Source organism: Micropterus salmoides, unplaced genomic scaffold (genome assembly GCF_014851395.1).
Source record: "Micropterus salmoides isolate LMB-PRFRI ecotype aquatic unplaced genomic scaffold, ASM1485139v1 Ms_hic_scaffold_5, whole genome shotgun sequence".
Taxonomy (NCBI): domain Eukaryota; kingdom Metazoa; phylum Chordata; class Actinopteri; order Centrarchiformes; family Centrarchidae; genus Micropterus; species Micropterus salmoides.
Genome location: NW_024044237.1, coordinates 12,087,075 through 12,100,116, shown reverse-complemented (window position 1 = coordinate 12,100,116; position 13,042 = coordinate 12,087,075). Strand labels below are relative to the sequence as shown.

Sequence of the window (13,042 nt, the reverse complement as noted above, 5' to 3'; positions counted from 1 at the left end):
TAAGTGCTACTACAGCTACTAACAGTACGAGCACAGGCACCAGTACACCTGTGCTACCATCGTGCGTGTCCTCTATTATGACCCAAACCTGTTTATCGTGATACATTTCTTCACTCACTTGTATGATAATCTGGTCAGCTCATGGTACATAGTCTCTATCATAGCTTTTTCTTCACCTGCTTGCTTTCAAAGGAATGCAGGTACATTGCATTCTTGATTTTGCTTTTATTTATCTAACCACATCTGGGTTTTTTCTTTTTTTTCTTTTTGCTTCCTCCGGAACCACATTTTTATTCGGCACCAGTTCCACTGTAAATTTCACTGTTGAACTAAGTGAAGTGTTGCGTGTTGTAATTGTTCTTGTTTTTAATTATTAATATTTTAAGTTACACATCCTTGGTATACTTGCATCTCTACTACTGGCTGGAAACCTCATGAACCGTATTTGTTTTCTCTCTTTTGTCTGTTGGAAAGAGTTTTATATTCTGTACATGAATACAGCGATATTATTTACAATTTGGGAAAAGACACATCTTTATCTGGGTAAATGTGTTTGCTTTTTCAAAATTAAAGAAAAAACAATAACAAAAGAAACAAGATTAGAAAATACCTCTAGGTTGTGTAAAGGCAGTGCTGTACTAGATTAACCTGTTTTGAGTGTGAATGGATGATGTTGGTCTAGCAGACCTACGGAATAGTCTGAACATAAAGGAAAGAAAATCATAACTAAAATGTTAGTTATGATTAAAGGGCAGTTTCCTAAATATAGTCAGTATTTACTATTGTTGGACTTTTGCTTTAGATTTAGTAGTGTTATCAAAATATGCAAAATTTGTCCCTATTTTCTTTTATATAAAGAATTATTAAGAAATAACCCTCCCCAAACAGCCCTGTAATCTTTTTCTGCTCCATTTTGAATGAACAAAGTTTCTTTTGTAACTCCAGTGTCTTTTTATCATATTTATTCAACTCCGATGTATTGTTCATTTAAAGGTTAATCTAGTAAAAATGAAGGTACCAATGTATCATCTCAAAACCTTAGCATGGCAAGTGTAATTTATTGTCATCAATGGCTCCATTTGTGACATGAGGCTTTGTTTATGATATTGTTGTACAAGTGACCATGTTTTGAAGTACAAAAAAAATGGAGAAAAAGAGTATAAGATGTACAACAATGGTCCTGCAAAGGATTAGAAATTATGTTGTATTTCCATGAAATAAAAAATGTTTAACTGAAAAAACTATGTGTGAAGGATGTTTGTTGTCAGTGGGTTGTACCTTATGTGCGTCCCTCTGAGTATTAAAGCTGTAAACAGATGGCCTTTCCCCTTACTCACTTAATTAGCTGGGTAGGTTTGTAGACTGCCATGTGCACACAGGACCATTTAATAATGGAGAGTTTAAGAAAAATGTATATAATACACTATTTTTTTTTTAAGGCAGACTGTTTTTAGGCCCAATAAATAAATAAATATACATACAAAGGATTTAGTATTTTCCACCAGTAATATACCTTGCAGTGTAGAGGAAGTTTTGAAATACTGTAGTGTATAAAGAAACACTTTTCAGAAAATATAACTGAACAGTTGAATTAATAAATTAAATTAAATACGGTATTTTCTGATTCTTTTTAAATACCCAGAAGGTTTCACAGAGTTTGGTTAGTGGCTGAATGTCATAAGTCAGTATAGAGTCTGATTGATTAAATGTAGGCTCGTGACTTAGTATTTCTTTGTAATGTTGAGTTAGTTATTACCTGTTCACAACTAAGAAAACCATGAAAACTATATGGCCAAACAAGTAGAAGGTTGATTTATTTATTATTTTACAACACAGGGTTGTACAATTGTTTTAATTTTTTTTTATGCATTCCAACACAGATTTACTATATTTTTAGTAATACTTGGATATAATGAAAATTCAACATATAGTCGGAACATAATAAACATGTATCTAGACACATATGCTGTTACAGTATGAAATTGTGATAATAATAATTGTGAGTAATAATTAAATGATAATTGATGGATGGATAGTATAGATACTACAAACATTTTATAATACTACCACCATGGATGTATTATCAAGGTACATCCATTACTACCACACATGAATTTATAGTTTACAAAAATATTTTATTTTTATCTTACAATGATCTTTAACCAAAACAAAAGTACATAAAATAACAAAATAATAGAACAGGACATATACTCTAACTTTAAACAAAGAACAAAGGGGTATCATGTAACAAACAACAAAGGTATTAAAGAAAAATATGTAAATTTGTACACATTTTAACTGTTTCACTATTCTTTAAACCAAATAAAGGTTCAATATAATGTTTAATTTTGTAATTTTATTTTATTTTTTTTATTGATCCATGGTTCTTAATTTATGTAAATATTAGAGGAAGCCTTTTTATGTACAGTCTATGGAGGAAGCGAAGGTAGGGATTGCGTCATCCAGGACTGGATGCCTATTGGCTACGTACGTAAACGTACGTAAAACGTTATGTTTTAAATTTCAGCGGTGAAGCGTTTGTTGTTGTGTGTCAGCGAGCGCTGCACTGCAGCCTTATTGATACGGTTGGACATTTTAAATTAGTTACGTACAGTGGATTAAAATGTCTTTTTCAAGAGCCCCTTTGAAAAGGTTCAACGAGAACGTAGGTGAGTAACGTTCAAAAGCTAAGAGCATGTTGGCAAATTAACCACCCAAGTAGCAATATGTTAACGTTAGCTGACATACGTAAGTTAACGGTAAAGGTAGCATTATTTGTTAAGCAAACTAGTGACACTTTATCCCTGTTGTATCGTGCTAGGTTATTTGAAGTTAATGCAATCATGTAAAAACAAAACAATTAACGTAGGTTATGTATTTAAGCTAACAAAGACGTAGCATCTGTAACGTGGCTAACATTGTGCTATTGGCCGAAGGCTGTGCCCCTCCACCGGGAACCTATGAGATTAAACCTGGGGACCTGAAGGGAGCTGCTTCCTTCGACAAGTCTGACCGATTCAGACTTGTTAAGGCAGGTATGTGTAAGTGTGAGAAGCACAACAAAGAAAGATCAATAACAAACAAAATCTAACATAACGTTCATAGCTTATTTTGTTTTCATTGTCTGTCTCAAGCCGCTCTGCCACCACCACCATCGCCCTCCAGAAATGCCCTGATGTCACCTGTCCGCAGGACTTTGTCAGTTGATGGTCTCGTAAGTTTTCTTTCGTTTCAACACGTAATAACGATGACTCATCAAAAACAGATCTGCTCGTCCTACAACTGCTCCTGTCATAAACCTATACCTTCTTTATGTCTTGCTAAACCTAGGTTGACGGGTCAAGTGTAAAGAGAGAGAGGAATTGCATGACCATGGAAAGGAAGCAGCAGAAACTCTTGGAGAAAGAGGTACACTTAACATTTGTGCTATAGGTTTACCACACAAATCTTTCAGTTTTCTGTAAGGAGCAGCCTTTAGTCATAACTGAGCAACTGGTAAATCAAATCTTGGATGTCAAAGTCATAACCATAGCTTCGTTTCCTTCCAGATAAGGTCCCTGGTTCAGCAGCGAGGGGAGCAGGACCGTCGCTTGCTGGCTGTAGAAGAGGAGCTGAAGAAGGTGGAGGCCAAACTGCTGGCTGCAGTCAGGGAGAAGACAGGCCTTGCTGCCAGTGTCACCACCCTTGAAAGACAGCAAGCTGAGCTGAAGAAAGTTAACGGGTTTCTGAAAAACAAGGTGTGCTTGGTTTTTTGGGGGTTTTTTTTTTATGTTAATATTGAGGCTTCATTGTATTTAAAAAATCCTGTCTTGATTACTTCTGGATAAGATGTGTCTTAGGGTCTTTTTATTTTTTTTTAATTTATTTTATTTCTCATGAAAAGTGACAAAGTACATGTGTTTTTTTGTTTTTTTTAGGTTTCTGCTGACACTACTAAAAAGAGAATCAATTCTCTGACAATGGAGTTGATGGAGGCCAGGAACACAATAGATACTAAAAACAAGGTATGACTTGTGTACAAATACTTCATTTTATTTTTTAGTAAAATCCATCATTACAGAGATTCTCAGCTGCAGTAGACGCTGATGCTTATGTATAGTGTGTGTCTGTTTGTCTGTTCAGGAGTTAAGTATCCTGCAGATTAACACGGAAGGCCAACTGAAAGGGCTTGAAACTGACCTTCAAGCTGCCAGGGCTACTGTCTCTGCTCTAAAGGACAGGAATAAAGACTTGGGTACAATTTAACATCAACATATAGTGCAACTAGTGAGACACACATGCTTGCATATATAGAGGACAAACATTTTATGAACAGCAATGATGAAGTAACCAGGGCTGTACTGTGATTTTAATTTATTTATATTTTTTTAACAGAGGACCATCATCAAGAGACCAAAGCCCAGAACGTAGAGCTGGAGAAGGACCGTGCTAAACTGCATGGTGAGTTTTGTGAAGGTCTTGCTTTTTCTTTGACACACACTTAGTTGTGTTTACCCACGACTTCTAGAAAATTGTATATCTAGACTAGTTCCCAGGTTTCTCAGCATGTCTTGCGCGCATTAAGATCTATGTATTTCCGTACTATTGCTCGTGGTGTACAAATAAACATCTCAGGTTACAGGTAGCAGTGTTCCTGCTTCTGTTTGCGGGTTTGCCTCCTTATACCACCACCCATAATTGTGTTATTTTCCAGCTTTGATACACGAGCTGAGAGAGGAGATAAGAGTCTTGCAGGGATACCTGGATGAAGCCAATGACCAGATCCAGGTATAAACTAGGCTTATAAGAGCAAAGCTTACAAAAGTGGACGTCTCTTTGATCTTTAAGTCACTTTGTGAAAGATGTGCATGTGCTTGAGCTGTTTGTATTTTTGTAGGATCTCCGCTTGAAGCTCCAAGAGGAGTCACAGGAGAACACTGTTGCTGGTTCTCAGGTGGAGAAAGTCATGTAAGCAAATGCCTAACTGTTCATCCAAACATTTCAACTGTATACCACGAATACTCATTTGTCACTTTTACACAGGCAACTAGAGACTGAGCTAGAAACCACTCAAGGTGTGTTGAGACAAAAAGAGGATGAGGTGCAGAAAATCAAGCAAGAGCTGCAGGCATCAAAGGATGCATTACTGGGATTGGAGAAGAGGCTGGAGAACACAGAGCTGGAGCTGAAGTCTTCACAAAAATCAATGAGTGACATGGAGGAGCAAATGAATTTGGCAAGCCAAGAAGTTGAAGACTCTCAAGCTACAGTTCGACAGCAGGAGGCAGAGCTTGCTAGACTAAGGGAGGTGCTCAGAAGGACTGAGAAGGAGCTGGACGAGAGAGTGGCACACCTTGAACAGCGCTATCTGTTCTCTGAGGAAGAGAGAAGTGTGTTCGCCAAGATCCTGTCACAGTTTTAATTAAAAATTGCAGAAATGCATTCAAGGTTATGTGATGCATGTATTGTGTATACATTTTGTGGTGCTTAGGCAAGACTCAGGAGGAGGGGCTGAGGAGAGTGGAGGAGTTGAAGACGGAGCTCGTCTTGCTAAAGGACGCTAAAAGAGATGAGAAAGAGAGACTGTTACAGCTTGAGCAAGAACATGCTACTCTTATTGAGGAACTGACAAAGGAAAAGGTTACACAGATGTTTCTTTCCTAAATGGCAGATTCTGTTTCAAGTCAGTGCAGAATCGGCCAAAAGCCGTAACCGGACTCTTTCCTCTACAGGCACTGGTGGACTCCTTGTCTGTCCTGGTGGAGCACGAGAGGGAGGAGTCTGAGGAGCGGTTGAGTAAGCTGAAGGAGGAGATGGAGGAGGTGCTGGGAGAGCTCGCTCTCTTGGAGGATCAGGAGCAGAGTAGGCAGGAGGTGGCAGAGAGGAATCAGGATGCCCACCAGAGGCTGCAGGAGGAAAACAACGAGCTAGGGAGACAGCTGACTGCTACTAGGACGCTGTTGGAGAGGTGAGCAACCAAAGGCCTTGCATGCTGATGAGAAGTGTTGACAGAAAAGAAAATGTTATGGATAACTTGCATTTTCAGTTATCATCAACTCTTTCAGTTATTTTCTGGATTATTGGATTAATTGTTTAGTCTGAAATGCACAGTAGTATCACAATTTCTCAGAGCACAAGAGGACTCCATCAAATGTATTGTTTTGTCCAACCAGCAGTCCACAACCCAAAGATATTCAGTTTATGATCATACAAACAAAGCAAACCAACAAAGCGCCACATTGTCACACTTGACAAGCTGGAAACCAGTATGCTGTTTTTGATGCTATGTACTATTGCTGCTTGTTGTATTTTATGATGTACGGTGTTGAGTGTCATGGAAGGCGCCCTCAAATAAAATGTATTATTTATGTATATGTTCACTAAAACAGTTGCACATTAATTTTCACTCAATCGATTCATGTCTTAATTGTTTCTGCGCTGCTTACAAAAGCATTGCTCTGTTGTGCAATTCACCATAAACGGAAGATTTTGTATTGATGTGGCATTTTTTTTCATAAATGTGGTATATTCAGAAAATTATTATTTGAAGGTACTGCATAAAAAGGATGTAAAATGGTAATCTTCTGATTTATATCAGTTCTTTGTTTAAGGCAGTTAACACATCAAATCTGTGTGCTTGTCATTACTAGTAAGAGCAATGATGTGGCCGCTTTAAAAGAGGAGCATTTAGCAGCCATGAGAGAACTCCAAGAGGCACACACTAACTTACTGGGGAAGATGGCGGACATTGTGACAGAGCTGGAAAGGTGAGTGCTCCAGCGTCAGTATTTTTTGTATTCCTGGAATATGAGTTTGCTTCGTGTTTGCGTTTATCTTAAAAAGTCTGTCAGTGTGTAAGGTTCCTGGACTGCTTGTCTTACTTTTCAGCGCCAGAGAGGCCCTGAAGGGTGCAGAGGGAAGACAGAAATCACTAGAAGCAGAGGTGGAGAGAGTGACCCAGCAGTTGAAGGAGGAGATGAACAAAGTGGTGCAACAGAAAGAGGAGATCAACAGAATGAAGGAGGAGTTAGAGGAGCACCAGAAGAGAGAGTTAGCTGAAGCAACAGCCAGGGAAGAGAATTCAAGGTATGCTTCAAATTCAAGTTCAGTCTGTGCCCTGTGTCTTTTCCACCTTTTTTATATTCCCTTTTTTCTTGACTTGATAGAGTGTTGCTGGAGGTGCAGACTCGCCTTGCACAAAAAGATGAGGAGATGAAGGCCACTGAGGCGAGGCATGCTGCTCTGATCAATCAGCTACAGCAGGAGCTACAGCTGCAGACAAAGGAGAGGGAAGAGGCACTGGGGCAACTAGGAGGTCAGAGTGTAACTCAGCTCCAAAATGAGAATAAAAAAGCCCAGGAACTGCTCAGGGAGGTCTGTCAGGAAAAAGAGGAACTAATGGAACAGCTCCAACATGAAAGAGAAGATAAAGTTAAAATTCAGACGGCCCTTCAAGAGGAAAGGGGAGCATTGGAGGTTGAAAGGAAAGACCACCAGCAGGTCAGGTCAGAGGTGCTCAGACTACAGGCTGAGCTTGAGAGAGTAGATGAGGAAAGACAGAGTCTTCTGTCTCAAGTGGAACTCAAACACAAGTCCATGCTTGCTCTTGGAAATCAACTGAACATGGCAGAGCAAGACAGGAATCAGCTTCAGTCTCGCCTGGATGAGGTTGAACAAGGGAGTGTGAGCTTCCAGGCCCAATTAGACCTTATGGAGGAGAAGACACAGGCTCTGCAGCGCAAGCTGCAAGAACACCGACAAGATAGACAGGTTCTACAGGAGCAGGTAGAAGTACTGACTCAGGAAAAGGTTACACTGCAGTGGGAGATGGAGGAGGAGCGGCGAGAACTCAAAAAACAAATAACTGAAGCACAGGAGAAAAGGTGAGCAAGATTGGATTTTTTGTGTGTGTGTGTAATTTGGAGGATTTTTTCAGTTTTGTAACAATTTGCAAATGTTTACTCATCCTTTTTTCTAAGCTCCCCAAGGTCAGAGACAGAACACTGGAGGAAACAATATGAGGAACTGTTTGCAAAAGTCAGGCCCTTCCAGGTTAGTTATTTCCTCAGCAATAAATTAACAGGTCATCCTTCATTAAAGCTGCACTAATCAATATTTTATGTTAACAGTGGGAAACATAACCATGTGAAAGGTGTTGCTTGTAGTGCACCTGCCTCTGCAGTTCTACTCAGCATTAAGAAGCATTGTTGTGTCTTGGCTCATAGTTTTGGTTTTACAGGCCACTCATCAACCTTGTTTTCAACAGCAAAAAAGCTCTGACAAACCCAGTGTAGAAGTACCTGCCCACTACCAGATAGACAAAGTTAGCAACTAACTGGTGAACATAGTGAAGAGCTGATTTTTTTCTTTTTCCCTTTCAAATGAAATCCGTGTCTGCTGGATGTGTAAATGTGCAAATTATTATTATTTTTTTTTTTTATGGTAACATTTGCTATATAAATGAGATAATATCCAACCGTATGTCACTGTTTTTAACTTGTTGCGTTGCCCCTACTGGCCAAAACAATCAATTCATGTAGATGTTCATTCATGTAGAAGTTAAAATACATGGAGGAGTGAAACCCCTCTCAATGTTCATGTTGGTGTGGGCCCACAGGAACAGCTCAATGCATTTGCAGCAGAGCGAAATGCACTACTCAATGAAAATGGATCAAACCAGGAGGAGTTAAACAAGTTGGCTGATGCTTACGCTCGTCTGCTGGGCCACCAGAACCAGAAGCAGAAGATCAAACATGTGATAAAGCTGAAAGATGAGAATATCTCCCTAAAACAGGTGATACTCAAGAGCTGCGGCGTCTGCTTTCTAAACCACATGTTTTATCTTTTTGTGTCAAGCTCAAGTGCCTGTACTTCATCCTCTATATAGATAGATATATAGATAGAGATAGATGGATAGATAAAATATTTTTTTGTGTGTGTGTGTGTGTGCGCGCAGGAGGTGTCTAAGCTTCGTTCCCAGGTAAACCGGCAGAGGAGTGATTTGGAGCAGCTGAAATCTAAAGTCCCTGGTGCTCCTCGCCGCAGGTTTGATCCCAGCAAAGCATTCCAACACGATAAGGAGAATATGAAAACAGAAACAACTGAACCTCTTCAAGAGGGTGAGTGCCAAACTACCTCACCCTGCACCTATATAGGGGCAGAACCTTGGACACATGGCAAGATGTGATGAGAACTGAACAATTACAGGATTTTCTTTTGATGATGATTTTGACCTTATGCAGTTGCTGAGATATTTTTGTGGAAGCCTAAATTTTTGTTTTTTGTTTTCAGGAAATCGTTATGCGTGATGGAGCTCTTCCACCAGACAAGAACTAACAACTAATTAGCTGCCAAATTTAATTTTTCTGGTTTGGTTTTTTGTATACTTAATTAACCTCTTACTTGGATGCTAATTTGTCATTCTTAAAAGTGTTAACTGTATTTCCCAAATGCTGATATTTTACAGCCTTTAATGTGTGAAATTGTTACGTAGACAGTGAGAATTTGTGTTATCTGTCTTTTGTTTTTAAAGAAATGTTAGGAGCAGATTGATTGTGTGTTGTACAGTAGCAGTGTGTCAAAATAATGAACAAATAGATCGCTTTAAGCACACACAATCCAACACAAAAGCATAGTTGGCATAAATGTGAGGTTTTTAAATGTGTGGAGATTTTATCCTTGTAACTTCCTTAGTAATTTGTACTGTAGCAGAACCAGTATCATCTGGAATAGCTTTTATAAATCTTTCTTTTCTGTAAATAAAGACAGATTTTAATGCTCTTAAAACACAAAAGTGTTAATGATGGTTATTTACTTCAAGTATAAAATGCTATGTACAAAGCTATTGATTGTTTTTTGCTCCGGGGTTCATGGCCATGTCTGTCTTCAGCCAGTAGAGAGCACTGTAGGACTGCAGCCACAGGTTGGACCACAGCAAAATGCTATTACAACCCATGTTTTATCCACACTATACCGGCTACAAAGAACACAAATTCACATCTTTGCAGAGAGGAGCCCTGGGTTATAGGTCATGAAGCTTTATTTCCTTCAGTTGATAAGACATAGCCAGTAAGCATTGGGCCAGAAATTGACTTTTTACTCGCTATGAACGGTGCTAGTTGGGGAGAGTCAGTCGCAGTATCCCTCCAGGTGGTAAATGCTGCATGGCTTATGGCAGCACTGCTCCACGATGCCTCTCTTCACCTTGGGCTCTTCGTGGCCAGACAGAGCCCTCCACAGCCGCTGCTCCTGTCTGGCCCTTTTGGACAGGATCCCTTTGAAGTGGAGAAAGTTTCCATAGCCCTGTGTTAAGTTCTGCTGCTGCTGTGCAAACCTCCAGTTCCTCAAACTACCATGTAGACTGTTCACACTTTAATGGAGATTTAATGGGTAGGTAATCTGATCTCCCCAATCCATTTAGTCTTGTTAGTCTCTACTTCAAGAGGAGAGATATGATGGCGCTCCAACAGGGGCATAAAGCTTACACCTCCTAAAGTTAACTTCAAAACATCAACAGAATGTTTGAGGTGGATGATCCAAGTAATGCGTTTTGGGAATAACGTAATGAGGAATTCGGGGATTTCACAAGATGATTATTGGATTTGTCACATCATGTTGATGTTAAAAGCAACAATAAGAAACCAAACGCCTGGCCAGACCAATGAATTTAAAAGAGGCCGGAGACAGGCTTTGTACACTAATGAATGTTTGGACAAATTCATAGATTTAGTTCAGGGAAGTTTCCAGCATGTTGTCTCTAAATATCTTTCCTCCAGCTAGGATCCAAATTGGCATTCTCATTAGAGAAGGTCTGAACTTTGAACGTTGTGGGCAGAGTCTGCCAAGAGACAAAGTCAGCCTGGGGTTTTGGGGCAATGTCATGCTGTTCCTTTCTGAACTTCCACCATCAAGGGAACAATTAGAGCTTATTTTACACAAGTTAAAACCAAAGAAGTCAAAACTGTTCACGGAGTTATTGTGGCCTTACCAAGCAGATGTTCGAGATCCCGCTTGTGGGGTCGGTTTGAACTGTAGAAAAAGCCCCGTTCTCCACATACGAAGTAGAGGGCGTCCACCAGGTGGGAGCCACACAGGTGCTGGGTGGGAGCCGAGGTCACCCCAGGAGAGTGGAGCACCAGCAGTAACAGGATGGACGCTGCCCATGGTACCCTGGCCATAGGAGGGAGACCTCTTGGGGAGAGCACAAAACGAAAAGCCCGCACATAAAATAGTATACATCTGATCAAATTTTTACGATGTTAGGTTTGAAAGACGAAGAGTAGAACTGAATCCACTTATCAATACTTAATACCATGAGGCCAGATGGTTGAAAGCTGAAGGATGAAGTAATGCTCATATTTGATCAGACCTTTCTTGGTGACACTCATTTTACAGGCATTACAAGACCACTTTCTTTTAAGAATTTTAGACCTAGATATTTCAGCAATGTTCCTGTGAAATTCCACCAGATAGCTTTTAACGCATAATAGCTCAGAGACAACACAGAAGGCACGCAGCAATACCCCAGCTCATAACAAGGGCTTTGAAGGTAGCAGACAGTGTAGCAATTGATTCTTTCAAAGGCCAGGATAAAAAGCTGTGGTTAAAGAAGGGTTGCAGAACAGTCATTGGACAATATTTGAATCAAATCTCTAAATCTTCCAAATTAGCGTGAGCCTAAGTAGACGAAAAGTGATGAGGGCAAAAATGACATCTTGATAGCCCAGGTAGTCTTTACTGGGGTGAAATTCCTGAAAGAATCAGATAGGTTTAATGTGATCTTTTTGATGTTTGTATACAGCATTTTAGAGATCTTCCACCCAAGGTCATGTTTAATGTTATTTGTACACAGCTCCTATTGAAGTAAATTGAAAATTGATTTTATTTCAACACTTTTTGCTTTACTTTTCTCCCCAGGTGAGCCTTATTTTATCAAAGCCCCATCTATTGCAAGCTGGATAGATTGTCCCCAAATCATCACTGTGGATACTGTCAATGTGTCCTCAAGGTCAGTCCACACCGTGCTGTCCTGCTTAGCAGCTACACTGCTCAAGAGTGGGAAGGATCTTTCCCAAGATTACAGAATTGTTATTAGTGTTATTAGTTAAATCCCATTTGTGATGGATATTCTCCCGGGTTGAAAGTTCAGCTCCATTTTCAAGGTGAAAAACATATTTAGCAGTCATCTAGAAACTATATAGACCTTTTGTGGACATCTTATAGTGTACTGCAGATTATTGGATTGAAAATGAATCATTTTAACAGTGTCTTTAACAATGCACCTGTGCCAGGCATTACAACATTGGCAGAGCGCTCTATCAGGCCCGCCGCTCCTCTATCCCTCTTGGCTGGATGCCAGGCTCCTTGGCACAGTAGATTGGTTGAATTATAGATCCTGTCCGTGCTACTCTTTACTTTCATCTCTGGTTATTATACACATACATTTTCAAAGTTTAAATCTTGAGGGAAGACAGAGAAACTTGCTTACCTGTGTTTGAGGCCTCAGTGCAGCAGAGCAGCTTGTAGTAGATGAAAAGGACCTAGGCCTTTAGGACTGTTCAGAGAACATCTCCACATGGCTACCTTTGGCCCTTATAACTCCCCACCTGCACCTGGCCTTTCTCAGCCTCAGCGGAAAACGGGTCCTCTCATTAACACACCTGACCTGTAAGCATGCTGATCTTCTCTTGAGTAGCACTAAGTCATTTAACTTAGTGTGAACTGCACAGTTGGGACGTAGTTGAGAAGGCAGTTACCTAGTGCGATACCCAGTTGAACCCCCGCTGTGTGGTGGCCTGACTGGCACGGTTCACACGCTGACAGACAAACACCATATGCCATGTTCTGATCACATACTGTAGTGTGTAGTGATTAAAGGACTTCCAGGCTTGTTAGTGACCACTAGTGGTGTGGTTAAGGTGGAGCTGTGTGCATGAATAATAACTCATGAGAATAAAGTGTTTTTTTTGGTATCAGTCTCTGTCTGTCTTACCAAGTAAAAACAAAATGCTCACTATAATTTAGAAATGTCATGAAATATGGAGTCTAATATTTTGTCAAATAT

General features: G+C 39.9%; 2 protein-coding genes across 2 annotated transcripts; one reads left to right on the top strand and one right to left on the bottom strand.

The window, feature by feature from the left end:
* Positions 1-2,516: 2,516 nt before the first annotated feature.
* On the top strand, positions 2,517-9,772 carry hmmr (hyaluronan-mediated motility receptor (RHAMM)). The gene is made up of 20 exons (XM_038699891.1): positions 2,517-2,669; positions 2,937-3,035; positions 3,135-3,214; positions 3,331-3,408; positions 3,549-3,737; positions 3,918-4,004; positions 4,123-4,234; positions 4,375-4,440; positions 4,694-4,767; positions 4,877-4,947; positions 5,023-5,369; positions 5,471-5,619; positions 5,712-5,947; positions 6,630-6,746; positions 6,868-7,065; positions 7,146-7,862; positions 7,959-8,031; positions 8,597-8,773; positions 8,936-9,098; positions 9,271-9,772. Exons 1-20 carry the CDS (start codon positions 2,624-2,626, stop codon positions 9,285-9,287), a joined length of 3,096 nt encoding a protein of 1,031 aa, XP_038555819.1. The 5' UTR covers positions 2,517-2,623; the 3' UTR covers positions 9,288-9,772.
* Positions 9,773-9,996: 224 nt separating this feature from the next.
* Positions 9,997-12,747, bottom strand: insb (preproinsulin b). The gene is made up of 3 exons (XM_038699711.1): positions 12,467-12,747; positions 10,967-11,169; positions 9,997-10,253 (listed from the first exon to the last, which is right to left on the bottom strand). The coding sequence occupies exons 2-3, from the start codon at positions 11,154-11,156 to the stop codon at positions 10,108-10,110; spliced, it is 336 nt and encodes a 111-aa protein (XP_038555639.1). The 5' UTR covers positions 11,157-11,169; positions 12,467-12,747; the 3' UTR covers positions 9,997-10,107.
* Between the last annotated feature and the right edge of the window lie 295 nt (positions 12,748-13,042).

Excerpts from the sequence above, each read along its gene's own strand:
- insb (XM_038699711.1), bottom strand. The coding sequence starts at position 11,156 with ATGGCCAGGGTACCATGGGCAGCGTCCATCCTGTTACTGCTGGTGCTC. Across the intron at positions 10,254-10,966 it reads GGATCTCGAACATCTGCTTG|GGATCCTGTCCAAAAGGGCC; the intron begins GTAAGGCCACAA and ends TCCACTTCAAAG.
- hmmr (XM_038699891.1), top strand. The coding sequence starts at position 2,624 with ATGTCTTTTTCAAGAGCCCCTTTGAAAAGGTTCAACGAGAACGTAG. Across the intron at positions 4,235-4,374 it reads GGACAGGAATAAAGACTTGG|AGGACCATCATCAAGAGACC; the intron begins GTACAATTTAAC and ends TTTTTTTAACAG. Across the intron at positions 5,370-5,470 it reads GTTCTCTGAGGAAGAGAGAA|GCAAGACTCAGGAGGAGGGG; the intron begins GTGTGTTCGCCA and ends TGTGGTGCTTAG.